The sequence below is a fragment of the Coffea arabica genome, chromosome 10c (assembly GCF_036785885.1).
Source record: "Coffea arabica cultivar ET-39 chromosome 10c, Coffea Arabica ET-39 HiFi, whole genome shotgun sequence".
Lineage (NCBI taxonomy): Eukaryota > Viridiplantae > Streptophyta > Magnoliopsida > Gentianales > Rubiaceae > Coffea > Coffea arabica.
In genome coordinates, this window is record NC_092329.1 from 47643978 (window position 1) to 47670645 (window position 26668).

Sequence of the window (26668 nt, forward strand, 5' to 3'; positions counted from 1 at the left end):
TTTCCCGCGCGAAGCGCAGGGAGTGCCTGGGGGCTGTTCGGTTTTGTTGGACATATTACACAAAAAATTGATCATAAATTGAATGGTATGTAAAAGTGAATATTTGAAAGAATTGGGGGCGAAAATCGAAAAGTTAATATGGTGAAAATTTTTATATGATATTATTATTTTTAATGGTACTATTTAATTTTACATAAGAGTTTTAGAAAATAATGGTTTAAAATTGGTGTGATAGTTATTGTTCAAACTTGGGAGGGAATAAAGTAAGTTTTGAAAATGGACTCATGGATTCAATGAACTAAGCAAAAATTGATAGGTTGGAATGTAAAGTTAATATATATATGTATATATGTATGTATGCATGTTTATTTATTTGTGTTGTTAATTGTAAAATGTAGGAATAAATATGTACTGCACTTCACAACTGTAAAAAAATTAAAGTAGTTATTTCAGTTTAAGAAATTATTATTGATGTGGTGGCCTGGTGAGAATTTGTAAGATAAAAGAAGGAACATGGTAGCTACTATGAAATGAGGAGGAAGCTTAAAATGTTAGCTTAAAATATTGTGTTAGCCAAGAATCGGGAATGAATGGTCAAGGGAATGAATTTGTTTGAAGACGTAGTTATCATTATTGTGTGTTAGAAATTTTTGTATAGATATTTGCGAAGCTACAGCTTTTTCTTGCTATATTGTTTTTTGCTAAAGGTGTATTGTCAATGGTTGTTTGTCTTTTTTTTTTTGTAATCTTGGAATCTTTGTTCACATATGTATAGTAGTCTCTTGTTTTTAATTGAGTAGACTTTTTTACAAATTAGACTAGTCAGATGTAATGTGTTTGTGAGAGTTGAAAGTTTTTTATAAGTTTAACCTTGTAAGCAAAGAGTTAGTTTGCTTCTACTTGTGTGGTAAGTTTTGTGTTTGTTTGGTGTTTTGTGAAAATCGAGCATAATCGTGTTCACTTGCCTATTGTGCGGGATCATTATCCAGATTTGGTGAATCAGATGAATCAAATGGCACTTGATAGGGGATGTGTTTCTAACAATGAAAACCTGGAGAATGTTATTATTGATTGTAGGATTCGTGAAGCTGCTTATGTTGTAGTTAGTGGTAAGGAATGAAATATATGAGCTTTTCAAGCGTTTGTATAGGTTTTCTGAGTGGACACCAATTCTTGAACTTGCATTATGTGTTCATGGGAATCTGCCATTTCTGAGGTTGATTGCTAAATGGATGCAAGATGAAGTGCGAGATGAGGAAGAGGCAATTCGCAGTGCTCTGGAGTTTGAAGCTGAGCAACATGAGCAGGGATTTTAATGGTAAGTAGAACACATTAGATATATATATTACAAAGAGTTGGTCTTTGGTAGATTCCACTCCAACCAATTTTAGTTTAGACTGGTTGGCAGTTTATCTACCCTCAAAAGAGCTAGATAGGTACATAAAGTGGTTTTCTTAGTTGTCTTTCACAAAAGTTATTATACATATGTCTAGCGGTGTAGATGGAGTCGATACTACACATGCATTCCATTGATACCAACAGCAGAAATTCTTGTGAGAAGCTTACTGAGATTACTCTTCATCACTTGATTTTGCAGTGCGTTGTTTCTTTGGTGGACTTTCAGTTAGCTTCAGTGAAGTCAGCAAGCAGTCATCCACTCTTGTTTTTGGTTGCTTGGTGTGATTGAGGTTTTTCCAGTGTCTCGTTCATTTTCAATGTGAATTGCTTCTCACTCTTATTCTGTAGCTGTCCCTTCTTTATCCTTTTGTTGAGTACTGGTCCCTGCTGCTCCTGTTAGTCTGTCGCCTTTGTCGTTCAGGCAAATTTTGTGAGCTACTATAGCTGTGTATTTTTGAGTTGCAGAAGCTTCATATCTATAGGGTGCCTTTTTTATGGAGCTGCTAATGGTGTTCTCGCTGATGCATTCTTCTATAGCTTTATAAGGAATATTGTTCTGCATTTGTGTAATATATGTTATTTGGATGGTTTATTGTGTAATAATAAAATAGACTTTGTTTATAAGGGAAGGCGATAGTTATCATGGTTACCTCTGCCTCTTGTTGTTGGATTTCTGAAATTTTATAAGGGAACAACTGTTGAGCATCTTTTCCATATAGATCAAGTGTGATCTTACGGCTCCAGTCCGCAAAGTCAACAGTTATCCTTAGTCTGATGCACATAAGAATAATTTGACCAAATAAATGATAAATTGTTAACAAAGGCATAATTGTTATGCGTGTTACCTTGCTGTAACATAGACATGACGTTGACAGAAGAGACATGTAATTTTATGCTCAGGAGTGGTGCGAATAGATTTGTGGCAGAAAGGGCAAGCATAATACCAGAGTTTTTGACTTCTGTCAAGAAGTTTGGTTGTCCCTTGTACCCAAAATGCTTTCTTTTGTATCAAAGAAGACAGTAGTATTCTATTTAGCTTTTGCAGAAATTTTATTTGGATATTTTTATTGTTTCACTAGCTGCATGTATAAATATTTATGAGTTGGTCTTTACCTGTGGGACAGTTACAATCATGGTTCGAAGTCTCGGCCGAGACCGAGACGACTCGGCCGAGTCGTCACCGTCTCGGCCCCTACCGATACGATACCGTGACGAAACGATACCGAAATACTTGACTCGCCGAGAAATCGGCCGAGTCGTCACCGCGACGGAGTGACTCGACCGAGTCACACCGAATCACTCCTAGTTATCCCGAGTCAAGACGAAAAATCAGCCGAGTCACACCGCGACGGATTGACTTGGCCGTTTCTTTTGCTATTTTTTAATTATTTTTATTTAGCATACTTTTTTATATTATTAACAATTTTTAGAATATTAAATACTTTAAAATTTGCGTCTCACCGAGACCGCGACCGATATGCCGAGACCGATGTGGAACGTTCGGGGCCGCGACCACGACCGCGACCGTGACTTTGAACCATGGTTACAATGGCACCGATATGGGTTATATCTTCTGCGTCCTGTGGTGGAAGAAGTGTCAGTGGGTTCTGATATGTTCTTTCAGTAATCATCCTTGTGATTGCTTCATTATTTTCAGCTGCCCTGTTGTTGTAGTTTAAGTCTTGCTGTCATTATCGTAATTCGCAACTGAAATGTATTTTCTTAATTTATTTAGTACTTACCATTGCCTCAGAGGTGGACCTTTTTCTACTGGTCGGTTGATTAGGATGCAGGAAGCAAATTTTGTTGAAAGAGTCAATAGATAAGAGCATCAATTTTGTTTGCCTAATGAATGTTGTGATGTGAGCATTAGGTATATGGTAATTGTAGATTGAGTATTGAAACTACAATTCTTAGCCTGATTTACCTTCTTGTCGGTAAGAAGTAGTTTCAGATATCTTCTCCCTTTCTTTGATGTCTGAGTTTTTTGCTTGTCAATCACTTGTATATATAGTTGCTGCCCAATTCTTAATTCCAGGAAGTAGCTCGTCAAACATTATGAAGTTCATTGATGAGAATTATTTGGCAATTCTGGTATCAAAAGAGAAATTAGTGAATATAAGCATGTGATGAGTTAAAATTGGAATTCAATGCGTCATGAGTTAATTGCAGTTAATGATAAGCAAATGCTATTGTCAAAAAATAGAAATAAACAAATATGAGGATGTCATCAGTTCAAACTAAGATTCAGGAGCATGTGATGTGACAGGTATCATGAGTTAAGTGTAGATAATAATAAACAAATGCAGTTGGGAAAGTAATAGTATCAAAGCATTGATTAAATATTAAAGCTGTGCTAGTTCCAAAATCTCACTATAAACTATGTTAGCTGTAATATCATCTGAGGTGAGATCAGAAAGAGATGGCTTGATCAAGATTTTCACAGAATTGCTGTTTCTAGCTCTAGAAAGGGCGACATAGAGTTGGCCATGGGGGTTTACGAAGGTATATGCCAACATAATCTAAGGTCTGACCCTGAGCTTTATTTATTGTCATGGCAAAGCATAAACGAACTGGAAATTGCATTCTTTCAAAAGGCATTGGACAGTTAGGGTCACTGTCTGATTTGAAACTTATTCTATGCAAAAAGACTTCCTTTCCTACAAATTCACCACAGCTGATCACTGCTTCTATTATATTTGGTCGTAAAGACCTGCATATGAGCCTTGTGCCGCTACAGAAGCCTTCTGGAGGGTCTATGTTTCTGAGTAACATAATTGGAGTGTTTGGCTTTAGTAGTAAATTCATTTTATTGTTATATCTTTTATTTAAAAAAAAAAAAAAGAAGAAGAAGAAGAAGTTGTTGTTTAAATAAATTGAATTCATTTTGTTTGTTTGATTGTTTTGTGGGAAAGTGAAGAATTAAAAAGAAAGAAAATGGAAATGAAAATGCAATTTTGTTTAAAAAAAAAAATTTTTTTACCCCAACAACACACGAACTACATTTTCCTCCTCGTACAAGAAGCAAGACACAGTACAAGATGCAGCTGGCCATTTGGAGCTGATTTTGGATTCGTTTTCTTCCTTTTCTTTTTCCCTAAACATTGCCAGTACAAAGCCACCTCACCAATCAAATTCTCATCCAGAAATCTCTGGAAGAAAGGCCATCAAATGGCCAAAAAGAGGCCAGCAAAACAGATTCCTTTTGTACCATTTGAGAGGCAGTTTTAGGGGTTCTTAGCATGATTTAAATAGAAAAGAGGCAACCATTAGGATAAGAACAAGAGGGGAGGTGGTGGAAATAGAGAAAAAGAGAGAGAACAGAGGGAGAAAAAGAAGAAAAAGGAGCAGAAAATTTCCAGGAAAAACTTGAGCCAGCGTTGAGCACCTGGTCTGCTTCATGAGCAAAATCGGATCCCAAAGTTAGTCTTTTAGAGGATTTCTTCATTTATGCACCATATACGGTAATAGAGGGACAACTTTTATTCACAAAACTTTCGGAGAAAACATCTCTAAGACTGTTGAATTCGGGCTTGAAATCACTACTTCTTCAGTCCTTGAAACCCGTTCCAGGAAGCTTCAATCTTCAAATTCTTGAGCTTGGATCCGTTTCTTTGAGGTTCAAAGCGTTGTTTCGTCCTTTTAAAGTGCCAAAGGTGATGTAGTTCATCTTTTCCCGTTTCATCTATACTTAGATTTGCATCAAACTTGTTAAAAATTCTTGCTGAACTTGTTTCCTATTTTCCTTCTTTTTTCTGCAGTTTTTCTACTTGTTTCGTAGCATTAGATCAGATTTCCTTATTAATGTTGCATTGAACTTTGCCTATGGATCTTGGGTCGTATGGGTTTGTGTTTTTTGATCCGAATTCTTGATTTTTCGCTTGGCAAAGTTGCTACGTTTGATGAACTAAAAAGAGAAGAAGTTGCAGAAGATGCTTCGAATGGCTTGCATGAATCTTTAGAACAATTTCAGTTTGGCCCCCTAACTTTTACATAATTACACTAAGACGCAAAAGTTTGTGAAAATGAAGCAAATCTGCCCTTTTCAAGTTTTGATCTTCTTTTATATATTTTATACATGTTTTTGAGCATATTATTTCCGGACTTGAGGGCATAATTAAGGTTTAATAATTTTGGTAGATTTATCTTTCTATATGAACTTGTTTTTTCTTTGTTTGGGTTTAGGAAAATAAGTTTAGATTTATATTTAGGATAATTTGGTTGGGTTTGGCAAATGGGTTGTTAGCATATTTTCTTTGGGTTATGGCATGGGGTGGGAGGCTAAAGCCCAAACATTTTGGTTGTTTTTTTATTGGCCAAAAGAATGGTCTGACCCATTCCTTTTCCTTTGGGTTTTCAGTGGGCCAAGGGAATCCTCAGCCCGAGGAAAAGAAAAATAGCCCAACGGCATTCTGGCCTCAAGAGACCAGATACGAAAATTGCAATCTTGTCCTTGATCTTTGGAGTAATTTCATAGTGATCTTAAAAACTTTTAATTTCTTTCCATTAGGTCCCTAACTTAATTATAATTTGATCCCTGAAGTTTATTTTTATTTGATTTTGACCCCTAATCTTTATAAAAATTATAATTTGATACCAAAAACTTTCTTAAGTTTTGCAACAAGATCCCTAACAACTTTGATTTCTTAAATACAAGTTGTTTATCTTCTTTAATTGTTAATTTAAATGTTTTAATTGATAGATTTCATGGTTGTTTTCACTTCTTTACAATTTATTTGTTAATTAAATAGGTACCTTCTTTTATTATTTTAAATTCTCTTATCTGCTCCTATGTATTTTTTTTATGTGTAATTGCATGTTTTGAGTGCTTTTTCTTTTAATTACTCATTTTATTCATTTTAAATTTCATTTATTCTATTTCATTTTGATGATTATTTGAGAGGCATTTAAATGCCAATTTATAATAGATAGATGCTCAAGACATGTATTTAGTTAGGATATGTAATAGATAAGTTATAGTTTTGTCAAAATATAATTAGTTAGATAAATGTAATAGTTAGATTATTATTTTTTTAAATTCCGCCATTAGATTGTAGTTAGGGTCCCAAATATAATAATTAGATTTTTATGTGCATTTCTTTACTTATGTGCTTGCATGCTTGTGTATTTAAGCGTTTATTCGCTTTCTTTAAGATTTTGCATCTAGATATCATGCATACGTGTTATGTACTTTATGTGCTTTACGTGTTTACTTGTTTTAATTATATTTTATATGATTTATTTAGTTATAATAAATGCATGACGTCACTACCTAGTCCAATGCTAGTTGTGGCTTTTCTCCCCAATTTTTCGCTAGTCCAAAGCTAGTGAGAGTTTATGAAAATGAGTTAGTCTAATGCTAGACCTGTTAGGTCTTTTTCGCGCTAAATTCACATTTTTTGCGTGATATTCATTGCATTTCATACATATTTTCCATTTTTAGGATATTTTCTCATCTTGCATGATATTTTCTCTATAAATATCTCCCTTATCCCTATATGTGCGAAACATGACATTTAAACTTGCATTCCATTTAAAAAAATAGAAATAAGCTAGTTCATTTGCTTAATTATGTTAGAACAATCACCCTTGAAATATGAAAAATGAACGAGTGTGGTTTCTTAACCTTAGTACGCTCTTTTCCTCTTTATAAAAAGAAAAATTTAAGTCACGAATCTTAATCTCTCATACCTGTTGTGTTGCATTCCCCTTTTCTAGGTCATATATGTTTATCTATACATTATAATTTTCCTTTTTCGAATCTCATCATTTGCATTCTTCGTGAAATCTTCAAAGAATCATTTTGGGCTTCACAATTAATGTGACTGACATCAATTAAATTTTGGAGAGATGTTTCGACCCTCTCGACACCCCCTAGGTTTAGAAAATGTATCGACATAGAAACATCCAAATGTGATAAATTTATAGGTTAGATTAAGAAAATTTTTTATTAAATCTCGTGACTAATCTTGGTTAGGTTAAAAGATTGTTTTAGGTTTGAATTTATCAAATCTTTGTCTTCCTTTTTTTCAATCGTGACTCTCGAATAATTTTCTCTTGTTTTCAAAGATTTGGAGTCGTCTAAAAAGGGTTTTATTTATTATTTATTTAAAATATACTTTGGGTGACATGGTACACCTAAACTCAATACCAAGTGGCAGTTTCTATTTTTTCTGAAAAATTCCTTTTTAGACTATTATTTTGAGCTAAAACCGTCGCACTTTACATGTCCCATTTTAGGCTCTTTTTTCTTTATTTATTTTATAAAATCAAAAAGTCATTTTTTCTGTTTCTAAAATCAATAGATACATTTTTTTTAACCTTATCATTTAATTTCAAAAATGGGGCATGACAGTATTTTGTGTGGAGGGAAACCATTTGGTGTAAGGCTGTTGACGAAATCTTCCAAAATAGCTTGCTGAGAAGTGTCCGTTATTTTATCCCTGCTAATGTATCCAAAACTATTCCCTGGAAATTCTTCTATCAATGCATTATTGATGTTGTCTACGAAGTCATTTTTTGTTGTAAGAATAGCTCGATTGGTCCATGAATAATCTTCTTTTGAGTAGTTCTTCAGGTCTGGAAAGACTGCATGGATTAATTTGTTGAGTGATTGCTCTTCAGTAATGTATTAAGTCTGGAGAAATTTGAACATTGTCATTGTGGATGAAAGGTTCTCTTCCATTTCCTATGCGAAGAAGATAATCAGTGAAATATGGATCAACAAGTGCTCTCATATTTTGTTTCAGTTTAAGTTTCTGTAAATGAGGCCAAATATACGAATTTAAGACTTGCTTGTATAAAATCAGGCTTCAATCCTTTTGTTATGACTTGAAGTACTTGATGAAAATCATCCCTAAAAACTATGACTTTACCTCCAAAAATATCATTTGTGTCCATCAAGTCTCTCAGTAGTTTGTCTATACCTTCGATTCCTATTCTGTGCATCATTGGAGCTTCATCCCATATTCTTAGCTTTGCCTATTGAAGTAATATTGCTAATGCACTTTGCTAACACTACACATATTGCTCATGTCCATACTGATCGGTATTTTGAAGCATGAATGGGCAGTTTGTCCTCCAAGAAGTATAGATGCTGCAACTCCACTGGATGCTGTAGCTAGTGCTATGAAACCCTTTGATCTAATATCAACCAGTAAAGCTTTATATAAAAAAGTTTTGCCAGTCCCTCCTGGTCCATCTAAGAAGAAAGATGCTTTCTGATTATTTTATACATAAGCTGTAATAATGTCAAATGCGAGTTTCTGCTCCATATTTAGTTGATTAATGGATGCAACATCTTCATCTGACACTATAATCTTAGTCTCACTTATAGTGTCCTTGGTTTCTCTGTTTGCTTCATTAAATCTCAGAATTCGGGGAACTAAGTCATTGCTATTGATATTCTTGCCCATAGATTGTAAAAACTTACTTATTTCATGAAGAACATTTAGTTGTATCTGATTGGAATGTATATCAAATTGATGATAAAAATCTTCAGATAAGGATACCTCAAATTTTTTCCAAAGCTGTCTAGGATTTGTTGGTGGAAAGTGCACTAATAATGTGGCAAAAAGTCTCCTGAAACTGTGTGGCATATGATACAGGGCTGCTTCTTCGAGGCATTGTTCTTATGCATTGTTTGATTCAAAATATCCTCTGAGTGTTGCTACTTCCTGAAAGCTGCTTGCATATTTACCATTTATCATTTTCAGACCGTCAAATGAAGTTGGTCCCTTAACATTTGGTAACAGCAGGCGTAAAAAATAACGCTCTCCTTTATTTGGATTAGCTGCAACAATTCTCCCAATACAATCTTTTTGTTTCCCTGCTGACCAGTACCTCTTATCTAGATGCCAAACGAAATGTTCAAGAAACTCTTTATATATGCATTTTAAGGCTTTTGCTATGTCACTGGTTGCATGCATATAGAAAAACTGTGTTAACATGGTCCTTTTCTTGAATTGATTTTTCAAAACATCTCTGATATCTTCATCATCCTTGAAAGTCATAGATTGATAATTCAACTATAAATTCATAACTGAACGATGCATTTCACTGAGAGAAAATCTATATATTTGCCACATTGCATCAATACCAGAAACCTACCTTACTGTCTGATATTCTTTAATTTCATCCACGTATTGCTCTGAAGTATCTGAATTGACTCAAAAATGGATTTTGTTGTGCCCTTTGAAAATATACTTGAACATGTATTTGACAACTTTGATGGTAGAACAGATCTCGACATTGATATGACAATTGAACTTTGCTAATAGGTATGGGTTAGATGGTACTACCCATCTATTATCCAGCTCTTTGCCTCAGATGATAACTACTTTTCCATCATTTCTTCGTCGGCATATTGGATAAGGATTTTCTCCATGAGTTGTATTATTTGCCCATTGCTTTGGATACTTGTTCTTACAGAATTTGACTCGTTTACGCTGCATGCACACATTGTTGAGATTTTTACTGCCACAAGGTACATGCATCATATGCCTGCAGACCATTTTGAACAAATGCTTCTGGGTATTTTCATCTGGTAGTTCAGCGCAGACAATTTGATCATAAGAATCAGCAGAGTACAACTCTGAATTTGGTTTCAAAATAATAAGAAAGTGAGCATGTGGTAAGCCATGTTTTTGAAACTCAATGACATAAGTATACGCTGCAACTTCACCAAAAATTTCTTTCTTGAAGAGCTCTTGTTTTAACATTTCCAATTTAGCATGAAACACCTGAGCACATAAGTCAATTCTGTTTTGCGCTTTATTAGTAGGCAGCATGTTTTCTTTAATTTCTGGCCATGAAGGATTACATGTCATTGTAAGAAATAAATCTGGTCTCCCAAATTTTTGGATCAAGGCTATAGCATCCATATACCTCTTTTTCATATCTCAAGGTTCTCCTATAAATGAAGCAGGTAATAATATACACTGACCTACTTTAGAACCCTGAGATTGTCCATAACCAACAGAGTCCATCAAGCCTTGGAGATATTCTCTTCGAATAAGTAATTGTTTGCTTCTGTAAAAGTCAAGTCTCTGAGTTTCAAGCTTGACATACATATCAACAGCAAATTGTTGTAGTAAACGGCTGGTGTTTAGAATATTTGGATTGTATTCCTTTCTCATTTGAAACTTGTATGCATAGTATTCCCTCATTGACACAAATTCTTTTAAATTTTCATATTGCTGAAAAGCTGCAGAGGTCGATTTACAGCATCAATGACAAATCTATATAAAGCATTTGAATAGATTTTTTATGGCAATAGTGAGTTTGTACAAAAAAGTTCAGTAAAATGCACCTTGTTGCTCTGAGTTGAAAAGGTCTTCAGGCGATCTAAAGCTGGTTAATGTGACTGTGCAATTTTTCTTTCTTTCTGCTCTTTTATGTGTCTTTGGATTCACATTTCCTAATCTTTGAATTCCTGGATGCCAGCCTGTTTCACCAAGAGGATACAGAAAAGGATATTGTAGAGGATCGTAACACCTATAATAATACTGTACGCGATGGCTCGGCCCTTGTTTTGGATATACTTGTATATGTCTGGTGTAACCTTCTGTCAAATTTTCTCTTCAATCCATAGAGCTGCAAATTGAGAGATTATAGGCTTGTTATAAGTTTTTTGATCGGCAGTAGAATGTGCTTTGAGGATAATCTGATATGACTTCAAATCTAGAACATTGCATAAACTTCGAAAAAAAACAGGCATAAGGATTTTGCTTTATCACATCCATGAGCTTGGAAACTATATTTGATGTGATTTTCTCTAAAAATGCAAGCTTGTTCTATAATTCATGGTCTGTATCATGAAAATAAAGTTACAAATATTAGACATAAAGAGCAGGATCTTTAGTATGATTTGTAAATTAAAATTAAGAAATAAATTCTAAATTGGCATACCTTGTGACATTGAAGACATTTTGGAGAAAAATTCCACAGCTCTTTATCACCAAGCCTTTCAATTACCAAGGTTGTAAACTATAACTTTATGTTATCTAACCTTCCTTCACTTAACTCTCTATTATGTTTTTTTAGTGATGGATAAAAATAACGTATGTCAGAGTAGTGAGAGGGACCAGGAGCCCAAGAACATTTATAGAGTCACAATCCCTCCCATCATGGGATAATGATGGACTCTAATATTCTTATCGTACTTTATTTGTTAACCATAATGATAAGATACAGTTTAATAATTACTGTAATTATCAGATAAAGTACCACAATAAATATCATATAATACGCCCACATACAACGAATATGGGACTCCCTACTTCCTCCAGTCATTCATCTATTCTCATTAGAATTCTCTAATTAGTTATTTATATTTATTCATATGGTTATTTATCCTTCTAATTAACAAGAGTTATCTTAATAATATTATATGTGGTCATGTAGGCCACATAAATATTCTAACATTCTCCCACTTGGACAAATGACCACATAAATAATAACCATACAGAATCAAAGAAATAAGGTAGAGTGGCCACAACATTTAATTATGTTTATCCAACACCGTCCTTAGAATGAATCATGGGGGTCATATATCAATTTGAATATATTTCCTTCCATGTATCATAATTCTAACAATTTAATGTAGATAAACCTAATGAGAAAGAAATGGACAACAACTTTGATATCCATTTAATGGTCCAACTATTAATCCGGTGTATAATTCTCATGATAATGTGCACAAACAACAGGATTTAATATTTTACACATATACGTCCTGTGAAAACCCTAGAAATTTTTTGCGTAAATTTTGTATGTATTATTTTCATTTTGCTATTAGAAATAATAATTGGACAACTAAATGTCTAAATTTAAATTTTACAACAAAATTGAGAATTATAAATACTTTGGAATGGTGTAAAAATATATATCACAAAAGTTAGGAGTTAATGTGTGAATTAATAAAACCACAGCTCCTTAGTAAACAATTAAGTTGGTATCAAATGACCTAACTAACCCTTCAACCTAGCTAAACTACCATGCGACCAGCTAGCATAAGAACATTAGAAACAAGGACTGAGCGGAGAGGCTCTGGAATTGTCATCCACCGAGTGAGGAAGCTGTGAGTGATCACCGAGAGAAAGAAATGAGACCCGACAGCTAGCTTCACCCTTTCTTCAACCTTTAACCATCCTAAACTGAGAGCTAAGTGAGTGATAGGAGGAGGAACCAGTCTGCACTTCACGTATCAACTAAATCAATGAGGGAAAAGGGTAGAGCTGGTGCAAGAGTTGAAGGAGCTGAAGCAAAGAGAGATAGAGCCGTCTGCTATTATCGAATTTTAAGGAAAAGAGGCAAGAATCTACCATAACTTTCTGCTTGGTTAGTACAAATGAGAATATATGGGCTGCATGTTAGTTTTCAACAAGGAATAATAAGTTTTAACAGAAGGGAAATTTGATAAAGAAGAAAAAAATTGGAACTGGACTGAAGTTGTAGGAACCGAGAGTAAATTACTTGAGTTGCAGCCTGTTATCATTGTAAAATGGAAACTAATGTAAGAAATGCATGCAATATGGTTATCTCAGGTATTATAAGACGTTTAGTTGAAGAAACTTGGGGAAAAGTTGGAATTTTGGGTTGAGACCGTAGGAAGAAAACCTGCTGGAATTTTCCAACTTCATCTGAGAGAGGGAAATGAAGAGGTTTCTAGCTGTCCTCATGAATTTTGGCCTTGAATCTCTATGTTAAGCTGTAATATATATTGCATAATAGCTTGGTCTGAACATGCATGTGAGATTGGGTATAAAATGAAGAGATTATTGGAGAATATTCTTGTTTAAAAGCTGTTGGCTGCTAAAGTCTTTCTAATATGGCCGAGAGAGGGAAACAAAACTTTGTTTCCTATTAACTTCGAATCTTTGGTTGAAAATATTGTCTTGTAGCTTAAAATACTCTGTGATAGGTTAATCATTCGTTGCATGTTGTGTTGGAGTTAAAACTGAAGAAAATGTGAAGAAAGAACCGAATCTTTAAACTGTCTTATGGCTGAAAGTTTAGTTAGCAGATGACAGAATTGTTTTGAGGTTCATGGTGGAATTACTTGCTGAAATGGTGGGTTATCTGCTATAGTTTAGGCTGGTTAGATAATATGTTGACTGTTTAGTGTTTAAACAAGTAGACCATGAAACTTTGTTAAACATCTTGAATTGATATTGCTGGAAATCTTGCTTGATGGCCTAAACAGTGAAGAGTTGGGTTTTCTATGAAGTTTTCGAAAATTCTAGGATAGTTTGTTGTAATTATATATATATACATATATATATATATATATATATATAATAGTTTATAACATCTTGACCTTGTTTTGAATACTTTAAAGAACTTGAAACATGAAGGGCTAGTGAAGTGGAACAAATAGGAATAGTATAACTAGAGTCTAGTTTAGTCTTAAAAGGGAAGAAATAAAAGTTCCACCAACTTTAATTATTAAGATTAGAATGAAATGATTTAATTTTAGCTCAAATGTTTTATAAGATCTTAAAATTTGATATATGTGTGCATTAACCGTGTTTTAGAGCTACCAAACTTAATGGATTTTGAAGTAATATTGCTGAAATTATGTTGAATGGTTGAAATGGTAATGGGTTAAGACTTATATGATGTTTTAGAAACTCTAAGGTAATTTGTTATGGCTATATACATGAAATGGCTCCTAATCACTTAAATTGGTTTTCATAATATTTTAGAGACTATAAAACTTGAGAGGTTAGAGTTGTGGAACAAAATTTAATTCTCAATCAACCTAGAGTTTAGTTAGTTTTAAAAGGAAAAATGAAGTATCTATAAGACATAATTAATACTAGATTGAGAAAGTATATTGGTTTGAACGATATACAAGTTTATCAACTTGAAGATAGGCATGTTTCATGGTTTAAAAATAATAAAGTCAATAAGTTTCGAAACTAAAATGATGAATAAATATTGAGAATGCTATATTTGTATTTTAAGGTCAAACTTGATTTTAATAAGTTTAAATAAAAGAATAATAAATGATTATCTACAAATTATATATTTACTTTGAAATTATTAACTTGTACCAAGAAGAAGTCGTGAACCAGGAAACCAACTTGAGACTCGAGAGTAGTCATTTGAATCCTTGGTGAGTGTTGTCGAATGTATATGTTTAACTGGTTATGTTTCTTTAAATGAATTTATGTGAGAAATGTGCTTGTTTTGAATATTGCTAGTGATTTATTGTGATGTGTATATCAATGGTCTCTCGCCTTCTAAGTCGAGAGTGTACTTTATCGCACTCGATTTAGTTGAGCTCAAAGGTTGATTATTAATTGAATGATACTGTAAATATGCATGAATGTAAGCTTTTGACTGAACTGGGCCCCAAAACCCTCTGTTCAACGGACTATTCGAGCCATCAAGGGGCTTGGTCGGATAGGACGGTAACTTTGGATAAATATTTTGGTATACTTGAGTACTACCTGGAAGTTGGGAGATTACTGAACTGATTGTTGAATGTAGGGGATTGTGTTATTATTTCGAAGGACATAAGGGGGTGAATTGACGGAGTGAATGCAATGATATTGAAATGATTGTCTCGTGACTATGAAATGACAGCTCAATGACATTTAAATGACTCCCAGGTGGAGTGCGTATCCTTTTGAATGTGATTGTCCAATGAAATATGCACTATTTGTGTAATTGTAATGATTTAAGTGTTATTAACTGTTATTTACTCGGCAAACCTCACTGAGGTTTAGCTCAACCTTTTAACTTTGTTTTCCTTACAGGAGTTGGTGGACAGGGATCGAACGAAGGATCTTAGGAAGTTAGCTTGGAGAATTTTGAGTTGTGAATCTTTTAATGTCTTATTAAGGTTGGAACTTTGTATTGTACTAGGTATTGTAAAAGAGTTGTATGATTGGTTTTGGTTATGTATCTGTTATGTATGAAGTTAATATAAGGTTAATGGAAGTATTTATCTGTTATCTCTGAAGTTAATGTATTATTAGGGGGTCCTAGCGAGAATCAGGCAGGCGATCCGCTAATTTCTAGGGTACGCCCTAGAAGGAGATGGGAACGTCACAGGTCCAAACATCAATAATAGCAAAATCCCATTGAACTTATATGTTCTCAAAATCTTTTGGTACCAATATTCATTAATGGGTATGCTTAAATGGACATCTCAAATTTGACATATTTTATAGAACAGTGTAATACATAATTCACTTTAATGTGCTTAAATCCATTAAAACACTTATTGTTCTATAAGGATACAATAATGGAAAGTCTCAACAAAACATAATGGATTTAATTATCCACAAATAGTTATAAATATAATATCAACTACACAATAAGCTAAGGAATTCTTTATGAGTCATATGTTCATAACAACAACTTAGCCGGCATCCTTAAGTTGTAATATTAATGATCATAACTCAATCTAACGAACTCAAATAGTTGCAGCTATTTTATCATTAATATTCTAACTATATGTCAATTTACTCGATTCAACTACCATTTTTCCTTATATACTTTAATAAAAGTGTCAAAGTTGAATGGCCAATAGTACAAAAAAAATTACAAAATATAGGCTGCACAACAAGTACCTAATTACAGTGTTATAGCATCCATATAACTTGTAGTTATTTCAAAATCTAATAAACAATATTACAATTTTAGATTCTTAAAAAACTCTTTAGTGAAGGCTAGATGAAATAGTTCAAAACATTCATTTTCTATCTCTATTAATACCAGATACATGAAAGGTATTACATATGTCTTTCCCTTAATAGTTTTAGATAAGAATTGCTTATTATCCAAAATATGGAAGAGATTATTATCTATATACAGACCAAATACACGTTATTCCCACTAATTTTAATGTATAACAATTTACTAATATCATTCTTCTTAAAACAATATGAAGGATATATTAGTAAAAATAAATCATTAATGGGATATCAATTTGGTTTGGATAAAGATTCTCTATCACTTGTAATCAATAGGCCATACTCTCTTTTACACGAACATAAGGTAGACATTTGTTATCAAGATATATAAATCACATCTACTTTAACGTAGCACCAAACATAATGAACTACAAGTGCCATAACCAATATCAGCAAACACTCTTATTAACATTATAAAAGATTTACTATACTTGTACTCTTTAAGTTGAATAAGTCACCAACAAGTATATCATTATATCATTTAACATTACCAATATATCTTAATGATCCTGATAGACCATGCATTACTGGCAGTGTTAAACAACATCTTTTATTGTAGCACCAAACTTAAATGTTGTTGTGAAAATAACTTTATAACAATTAAACCTAAAAATGCACGTGAACTCTTGAATTTATAAACATAGATATTAGCAAGTTTACTTGAATTGAGAATTTCTTGACTCCCACTATTTCCTTAATTATTTGACTAGTGGGTTTATAATAGAATATTCATTATATGATCTCTCAACTGGAGTCATGTTGAGACAATTGTTGAAACTTTAAATTTCTCTTGAAAGGCAATTAATCTCTATAACATAATGGTAACGTGCATAATTCATCTTACCTTTCAACTCCATTAATTGGGTCAAATCACTTATTCTATTTTCTCAAAATCAAGTATTTCTAATATAAAACACTTTTGCAACATAAGACAGTATAGTTGTAATGATCCCACTTCTCCCTAAGGTGAACCAGAGGGTTGGCGGGTCGCCTGCCTAGCTCTCGCCAGAACTCACGCAAGAAAACCGACTAAACCCTTTCCTCGTATAACTTAAACCTAAACAGAACTCGTCACCCGAACAATCCAAACCTTTGAACGACCAAAATACTAGGAACACATTAACTTCAGAGATAACATTGCCATTGGACATCTGGACGTTCACTCTTAAACACATCTCCAACCAGTTCAACACATAACTACAAATATACATTACAAACCACAAAGTGAAATCAGAAAAATACAAATTCGTTCATACAAGCCAAAGTTTAGGGTTTGCACTTTTCCAGCTTCAAGTGGCAACCCAAAACAAAAGATACATAGTCCGATTCAAAACAACATTTACAAAAGCTAAAGGTAGACTTCAAGTCTCTCGGATGCCAAAACCTGTTCAGGAAAACAAATAACGTGGGGTGAGTTAAAGCTCAGTGGTGCCCCAAGCATGCAATCATATAAACAAGTAGCAAACAGTAATTTCAAACTAAATTCAACAAGTAGGAAAGCGAATAACAGCACATAGTTGGATACAGGGGCTCTCAGGAGCCATTTTCCACACACTTGATCAAAATTAACCGCAGTTGACCCTCCGTAAACTTTCACTATCTAAAGTCCATGTAGGTTCTTTTTTTTTTTTCCTTAACACGCTCCAACCAACTTACTCCCACCGGGCCCGTTCTTCTCACGAGAGAGTTTGGTAGTACTCGAGTATACCTTTTTATAGACTAGTCGAGGGATTCACCCCACGACATCACAACACGTGTTTACCAAGTCAGGATAAGAGGCCCTCCCACCCTAAGGTGTGGTACATTCCCCTGCTTGATGGTTTAGTTGACGAGTCCACGCTCCAGTCAACGATTGCAAAAGTTTGGTACTTGAGTTAGGATAAGAGACCTTCCCACCCTCAGGTGTGGTACATTCCCCCACTCAATACTTAACTAGTGCGAGCAAGATATTCGAGAAAACATTTCAAATAATTCACCACTCGAAAGGGCTAGTGCGATAAAGTACACACTGCCCACTTCGATGGATCAGGAAATCCACTTTCCAATTATCACATAACAAGTCAAGAAAGCACTTTAACACATTAGTCATAGAACAAGCATGGACACTCACCAAAGGTGAAGCTCAAAAGTCAAGCTGGGAATCGAAGTCCACGCCCTCGCTAAACCCTAGAAAACCAAGTTTTAAAAACTATAAGTTTACTATACAAACTCTTGGTTTATATATAAAAGATTATCTGGTACATAACTAATTTATTTCCTCGGAATAACTTAATAATTCTCTTAGCATTAAAGCTAGTAAAAGTGATAAAATATTTCAAATGGTTTCCTTAAGAGTATTTCCATTCTAGAGGCGCAAACTAGAACCAAATTAATACAAACAAGTTTTCTTGCCAAACAAGTTTTCTAAGCCTTTCTTTTTAAAATTATTAAAATCTCATGTTTTTAACAATTTTCCTCAAAACAACTAGCCAGGAATAATTTTTACGAAAAACTTAAAGTTTGGAAGTTAATGCAATTATTTCCTAAAAGTAATAAAACTAGTTTAAGCAAAGAAAAGAATTAACTAGTTAGCAAGGTTTTAAAAAAAATCTCGACATTCGAATTTGAGCATTATCGTACTATACTCAATTTCTATAGCTCGATACTAGGACAAAATACTTCAATAAGGCTTGATAAAAAATACTTGAATTCAAAGGACCAAAACGGACTCCACGATTCCAACTTACTTATACATTATATTCCAAGTTGCCAATATAGAAAAATCACAATTCAAACAACAATTTCACTAGGGTTTCATCAATCATTAACCCTAGATCTCAACAGGTTCAGTTCTAATCAAAATTAAACAAAGAAAATCCAAGATATCAAACGATTCCAAACCACAATTCATGGACCTTCCAAGTACATTTCGGCCAAACCCCTTAAACAATTCCACCAAGAATTTAACTCTTGCAAAAATTACTCAAATGGCCAAGAGATTCATCAATCATTAGCTCTTGGCATCAAACAATCATTTCTTACTTTATTATTTAAACTATTAAAATCAAGTTTGACCTTAATACATAAATTTAACATGAATTAGAATAAGAAACATTTAATTGTAACCAATGTTTTGTGCGAACTATGCACACAAACCAGTCTTAACTATCACAACTTTTAAGCAATCCCTTAGCTATGTATATATCGGTCCAATGTTTGCCGTTTCACTCAAGTTCCACCTTCCAAGTTTTTTATATCCCAACTAGATGTGTTAACCACGTTCATTAAACTACAAATGAGCCTTGTACAGAACACAAAAGATTGTGCAGCTCACTTAGAGGAAAAGAAAAACTGATCAGTCCATTTTTCTCTCTCTCTCGGCTGTAAAATAATGAACTACATAGTTCAAAGCTTTTCCCCCTAACCCATCCAGTTTACTCCCAAGTCATGAGCTAAAACAACAACTAAACTACAGAGCACCTTCAATATCAGGTAATGAAGTTCACCGAATTGAAATTGGAAAGGAAAAAAAAATCTGTTCTTACGCATTTTCTCTTCCTCTCGGCTATCCTTCTCTCTCGTAACAGATTTCTTCACTTTTGTTCGTTAAAAACCACATGCAAGAGTTGGTTACTAAACTACGGAGTATCCTCAGCAAACACACAAGATGGCAGCCAAGGAAAAATCAGAACAACACTGGTCCTGCTCTCAACTCCCTCTCTCGGCATTTTTTTTCCAGAATTATAGCAGCAATTTTAACACAATTTTTCTCTCTAATAATCTCTTCAGTTCATGCTCAAATTTTTCATGCATGATCAGACCAAGCTCTTATATATCATCTATTACAGTTTAACATAGATAATCAAGACCAAAAATTATGAAAACAGCTAGGAATCTGTCCATTTTCTCTCTCGGATAGCCTGGAAAATTTTGCAGCAGAAAACTTCCATCGGTTTCAATCCAAAATCCAACCTTTCTCCAAGTTTTCTTCAACTAAACCTCCCAAACATCAAAGACCCACGTATCACATGCAAAATCTACCATTAGTTTCCATTTTTTTTCAACAATAACAAGCGGCAACTCAGCCTGCAAGCTCTCGGCCACATTTTCAGTTTTCTTTTCTTTCTTCTTTTTTTTTTCTTTTTCCACGACCCAATTCAGCTACATGCATGATCAAAATAATCAACTATCTATCAGTTTTGATCCAAACCAAGTTCGGACAACATCAAAAGTTATCATCCAACCAGAAATTCATTCGATCCTTCTCGGTTAGCTTGCATGCAAGCAGATTTTGTATTCCTTCAAAAAAAAAAAAAAAAAAAAAAACCTCATGCAAAGCTTAATCATCCAATTTTTGGTTAGCTAAATACACATTTAAACTCAGATCACCACAAATTGGCCAATTAAAGCTGTAATTTCCAGCTCAAGCTCTCGGCAACTCCAAATTCTTTCAAAACCAGTTTTCTTGTGACTTAATTCTTCTTCCAACAGCACAACCCTCACATGCATGCCCCTAAACAGCTTCATCAACCAATAATCAACTAGTCTAAGTCCAGAAATTACCTCAGCTTAAGGCTCAAATCACGCGATCAGCAGCGGAAATATTTCTCTCCTCTCGGCAGTCCAGAAATGCAGCCCGCTAGCTCTCTCTCTCCCTTGCTCAAGCTTGCGACTAGAATGGAGGAAGTTTGGCTCTCGGTCTCTTCACCAGCTCACGGATGGAAGGAATGAAAACAACAAGTCTCTCTTTTCTCTTCCTAGCTTACGGATAGAAAGGAAAAGAATGAAAAGCTCGGCTCTCTCTCTTTCTCACTTCACTCTCGGCTTGCGGCAGAAAAAGGAAATGGAAGGCTGATGTTGTGGTGGATTGGAAATGATATAGAAGAGTGTGGTAGTGGAGTGTGAGCCGACATTATGAATGGTGGAATGGTGGAGTAGGAAAATGGAACCGGCAGGCTGGACATGTTTGGATTTAAAGCTTGTTCTAGGAGGTTCCATGGCTGCATGGTTAATTTGAAATGGAGAAAGGCTAATGTGGTCTTTTAACAACTTGTTCGACCTTTCACTTAAGTTTTCATTCGTAAACTAATTCCAAAATTTTACCTCAAATGAAATTCAATAGCCTACTAGTGTACTAATCTCGCGAAAAAATTCAATTATCGAGATTTAACGTCCTAAGTGCAGTTATAAGGAATTTCACCCAAATCGTTTTCGTCTTAATTCTAGGTTCCCGTTAACACTTAACGTTATTAACACTTAAAATTAGCTATCGGAATTCAAAGAATTAATATTAAAGCAATAAAACACTCTACGTCAAGAAATATTAACCTAACCTAGTAAAAATTCAAATAGTTTAGTATTTTGCACAATTAAATGATTTGTATCAGAAGAATTATTTTTACATACCTAACTAAAAACAAATAATAATAAAATTTATTCAAAGTCTAAAATGCACAAGCAACAAGTATATATATATATATATGTATATATGTATATATATATATTTTCAAGGTTCTCACATCCTCCCCCCCTTAAATGAATTTTGTCCTCAAAATTCTCATCTTCTAATGAAATAATTCGGGGTATTTCCTCTGCATATATTCTTCCAATTCCCAAGTTGCTTCTTCTATTTCATGATTTTTCCATAGAATCTTCACCAAAGGAATTTTCTTACTTCTCAATTCTTTTACTTCTCTTTCCAAAATCCTAACTGGTCCTTCCTCATAAGTTAATGACTCATCCACTTCAATTCCTTCCAATTGCAACACATGGCTTGGGTCGGGGTGATATTTCTTGAGCTTAGAAACATGAAATACATTGTGAATCCTGGCCATGCTCGGAGGCAACTGTAGTTGATACGCCACCTTACCTATTCGTTTCAAAATTTCAAAAGATCCAATATACCTCGGCCTTAGCTTTTTACCCTTTTTGAACACTATTCCGCCCTTCATGGGTTTAACTCTTAGGAAAACTTGGTCTCCTATTTCGAACTCCAAATCTTTTCTTCTTGTGTCGGCGTAGCTCTTTTGTCGACTCTGGGCAGTTTGAAGCCTTTCCCTAATTAGTTTTACTTTCTCAAGAGCTTCTTCCATCCAAGGTATAATCGTTGGATCCAAAATTTTCTTCTCTCCTACTTCATTCCAATGAATCGGAGATCGACACCTTCTCCCATACAATGTCTCATAAGGTGCCATTTGAATTGAAACGTGATAGCTATTATTATAGGCAAATTTTACTAAAACCATATACTGATTTCATTTACCTCCAAAATCCAATATACATGATCTCAGCATATCCTCCAAAGTTTGAATTGTTCTTTCTGACTGCCCGTCTGTTTGAGGATGATAAGCGGTACTAAACTTCAACTTGGTCCCCAATGTCTCTTGAAATTTCTGCCAGAAACGTGAAACAAACCTTGGATCTCGGTCAGGCACAATGCTTATAGGAATACCATGCAATCTCATGATCTCTTCTGTGTACAATTTGGCCAATTTTTCCAAAGAAAAGCTCGTACTCACAGGTAGAAAATGTGCGGACTTGGTAAGCTTGTCAACTATCACCCAAACCGCATCAAATCCTTTCTGATTTCGAGGCAATCCCGTTACAAAATCCATGGTTATGTGTTCCCACTTCCACTCAGGGATTTCTAGTGGCTGCAATAGACCAGAGGGTTTCTGATGTTCAGCTTTTACTTGTTTACAGATCAGACTTTTTGTACAAACTTTGCCACATCCTTTTTCAAACCGTCCCACCAATATAACTCTTTCACATCGTGATACATTTTGTTCACTCCTGGGTGTATAGTTTACCTCGATCGATGTGATTTTTCTAGAATTTCTTTCCTTAATCCTTCATCAACTGGAACTACAATTCGATCTCGAAATCTTAACACTCCTTCAGACCCTAATTTAAAGTCTAGGGTTTCTCCTTTTTGTGACTTTTCCAACTTGTTCTGGATTATAGGGTCCGTTTTCTGTGCCTCCTTAATACGCTCCAATAATGGGGATTTCAACGATAGGTTTCCAAATAAAATCTTAAATCTCTCCAAGCGAGGGTTCCAAATGCTAATCTCTTCTAACATGTCCCATTCTTTTACCATTAATCCCGCTATTTGGGCCTTTCTATTTAAAGCGTCTGCCACCACGTTGGCTTTTCCTGAGTGGTAGTTTATTGAACAATCATAATCCTCCAAAAATTCTACCCATCGCCTTTGTCTCAAATTCAATTTCTTTTGGAAAAACAAGTACTTAAGGCTCTTGTGGTCCGTATAAACTTCAAAGGTCACACCGTACAAGTAATGTCTCCATTTCTTTAAGGCAAAGACCACTACAGCCAGTTCTAGGTCATGCGTTGGGTAATTTTATTTGTGAGGTTTCAATTTCCTAGAGGCATAAGCAACCACCTTACCCTTTTGCATTAGTACGCATCCTAGACCTTCCCTAGAAGCATCGGAATATACGACATAACCTTCTACTCCGTCAGGCAACGCCAAAACAGGAGCTGATGTTAAGCGCTTCTTTAACTCCTGAAAGCTCGATTCGCACTTCGGAGTTCAAATGAACTTATTATTTTTCTTTGTCAGCTCTGTCATAGGTCCAGCAATTTTTGAAAAGTCCTTGATGAATCGCCTGTAATAACCTACTAGATCCAAGAAATTTCTAACCTTTGTTGGAGTTTCTGGCTGTTTCCACATTGTGACTGCCTCAACTTTTGCCGGATCTACGGCAATTCCATCTTTAGAAACTTTGTGCCCCAGAAAAGAAATTTCATCCAGCCAAAACTCACACTTACTAAATTCAGCATACAATTTATGCTCTCTTAAGATCTGCAAAACTACCTCCAAGTGTTTAATATGTTCTTCTCGTGTCCTAGAATATACTAGGATATCATCAATAAAGACCACTACGAACTGATCCAAGTACTTTTTAAAGACTCTCTGCATTAAGTCCATGAAGGTAGCTGGTGCATTGGTTAACCCAAATGGCATGACTGCGAACTCAAAATGTCCATATTTTATATTGAAAGCAGTTTTAGGTATGTCTTCCTTCTTAATTTTCCACTAATAATACCCTTGCCTCAAGTCCAGCTTGGAGAAAACTACTGATCCTTGTAGCTGATCAAATAAGCTGTCAATCAATGGTAGAGGGTATTTATTTTTAATTGTACCCTCATTTAATCCTCAATAATCAATACACAACCTCAAACTTCCATCCTTTTTCTTAACAAATAGAACAGGTGCCCCCCATGGCGAATCACTTTCTCTAACAAAACCTCTCTCCAATAGATCCTGTAATTATATTTTCAATTTTTTTAACTCTGCAGGAGCCATTCGGTACAGAGTCTTAGAAATCGGGGCCATTCCCGGCACTAGTTCAATCTTGAACTCCATTTCTCTCTCCGGAGGTAATATTTTTAATTCTTCGGAAAACACATCTGGAAATTCCCTTACCACTGGTACATCCTCCAACATTACTTGGTCACTGGGAGCGTTAATCAGGAAAGCTAAAACATCTTGCGCTCCTCTATACAACATTTTCCTTGCCCGAACTCCCGAAATCATATCAGACGATGCTAACCTACCTTTCACATCCAATTTCAGGGTTGCTATCCCGAGAATCCAAAATTCTACCACTTTTGCTCTACAATCAAGCTTAGCATGGTAATGAGTTAGGAAATCCATTCCTATAATAACATCATACCCTTTTATGTCCAAACTGACTAGATCTACTAGCATCTTACGCTCTCCAACCCAGAACTCGCAGTTTTTATAGGCCAAGCTAGTGATTATACTTTTATTACCCATGGGTGTCCTAACTTCAAGATCAAAGGGTAACTTAACAAGTTGTACATCGATTCCGGACATAAAAATTGGATTCACAAATGAATGAGTTGCGCCAAGATCAATTAGTACTTTAGCTAATCGGTGAAAGATTGGAAGAGTACCTTCCACAACCTCCGAGAAATCAGGTACGGGTTGATCATCTATAGAGTACACCCTGGCAGGAACTTTCGGCCTATTTCCTCCAGAAGTGGCTTGCCTAGCACTCGGGGTACCACTTTCTTGTATTTTTGGACAACCGGCAATCTGGTGCTCACTACTTCCGCACTTCAAACACTTTCCTTCTTTTCTCCAGCATCCGTCCTCAGTATGGCCAGCCTTCCTGCAATATCCACAAGTTACTAGAGGGGTGGTCACACGACCTCCTTGCGGGGCGTTCCTAGGTTGACTCCTTCCACTTAATCCTCCTCTAGCTCTGATATCTCTTTCCCCGGCACCTCTTGCCCCAACTCCTCTCGCTAGAGCGCCTCGTGGTACTCCAGGACTGTTTTTTCCACCCAATCCTAGACCCACTTTGGCCGTTGAAACATTTGCATAAGCCGGCTCCCGGCTGCTGTTGGGTGCAAATCTTTTCTTAGCTTGGAAGGATTTTACTTGAGTTCTAGCAACTTCAACCCTCTGAGGTCTCTCTACGGCATTAGCAAAAGTGTCTATCCGAACAGCAGCTAATCCCTCCTGGATTTCCACGTTTAGTCCCTGCACAAACCTCCTTATATGCCTTTGCTCCGTGGCTACCAATTCAGGAGCAAAACGGGACAATTTCGTGAATTGAATCTCGTATTCAGCGACACTCACCGCCCCCTGCCTACACCTGATGAAGTCATCATCTCTTTTCTCTTGGATGAGAGGGGGTAGAAACTTGGCGTTGAACTCCCTTGTGAAATTCGCCCAGGTCCTAGGAATATGGTTCCTGTCCCAATTGATCCTAATTAGGTTCCACTAGAAACGAGCAACTCCCTCAAACTGGAATGCTGCGAAAGTTACTTGTCTCTCCTCCGTATAATTTAGAGCTACGAAAATATCAGAGATCCTCTCCCACCAACCTTCTGCTACCTCAGGTTCTGGGCCTCCATAGAACTTAGGAGGTCCAAATTTCAAGAATCTCTCTAATGCCCGATCCTCAGTATTGATTGGGCCTCCTTGGTGATGCACCACTCCATGGGTTTGATGCTCAGTCATGCGCTTTAAGACATCAGTTATTCTATTGATCACGGTGGCCACTGGATCTCCGACCACGGTCCTTTGACCATGGTCTTGATTGACCTCAGGTCTCCTATCACCACCTACTTCGGGGTGTTGCCTAGTTGGTCTCCCACATTCTCGACCTCTAACTCGTCGATCCATAGCCTAGTTATGCCTATTGATATGAATAAAGCAATTAAGCGAAGATATTGTTATTTATTTACTTATTATTATTATTCTTATATATATATTTTTTAAAACAAAATCAACATGAACATTAAGAAAAAGGAAAATAAAACACTTAACACATATATTCACATACCAAAGTTCATACAAGTAGCAGGTTAGGGTACCTTCCAAAAGCATGGCACACAAGTTTAACAAATATATACAAACAATCATTTAAATCAAAAATAGGGATATAGTGCCTCAAAAGTAGGCCATCTAGCTAGACAAAATGCTACGACCTAAACTAGTGTCACCCTAACTAACCCTGGATACCTATTTACAGGCAAAGCAAACCTAGTCTAACCCTCAGCAGGGCTGCCAGGAGCGACGTCCT

General features: G+C 35.3%; 1 protein-coding gene across 1 annotated transcript; it reads right to left on the bottom strand.

Annotated features, from left to right (window-relative positions):
* Positions 1-1735: 1735 nt before the first annotated feature.
* LOC140015976 (uncharacterized) lies at positions 1736-26268 on the bottom strand. The gene is made up of 7 exons (XM_072068814.1): positions 25978-26268; positions 24401-25863; positions 23749-23953; positions 23488-23610; positions 22500-22738; positions 2049-2169; positions 1736-1954 (listed from the first exon to the last, which is right to left on the bottom strand). The coding sequence occupies exons 1-7, from the start codon at positions 26266-26268 to the stop codon at positions 1736-1738; spliced, it is 2661 nt and encodes an 886-aa protein (XP_071924915.1).
* Positions 26269-26668: the final 400 nt, after the last annotated feature.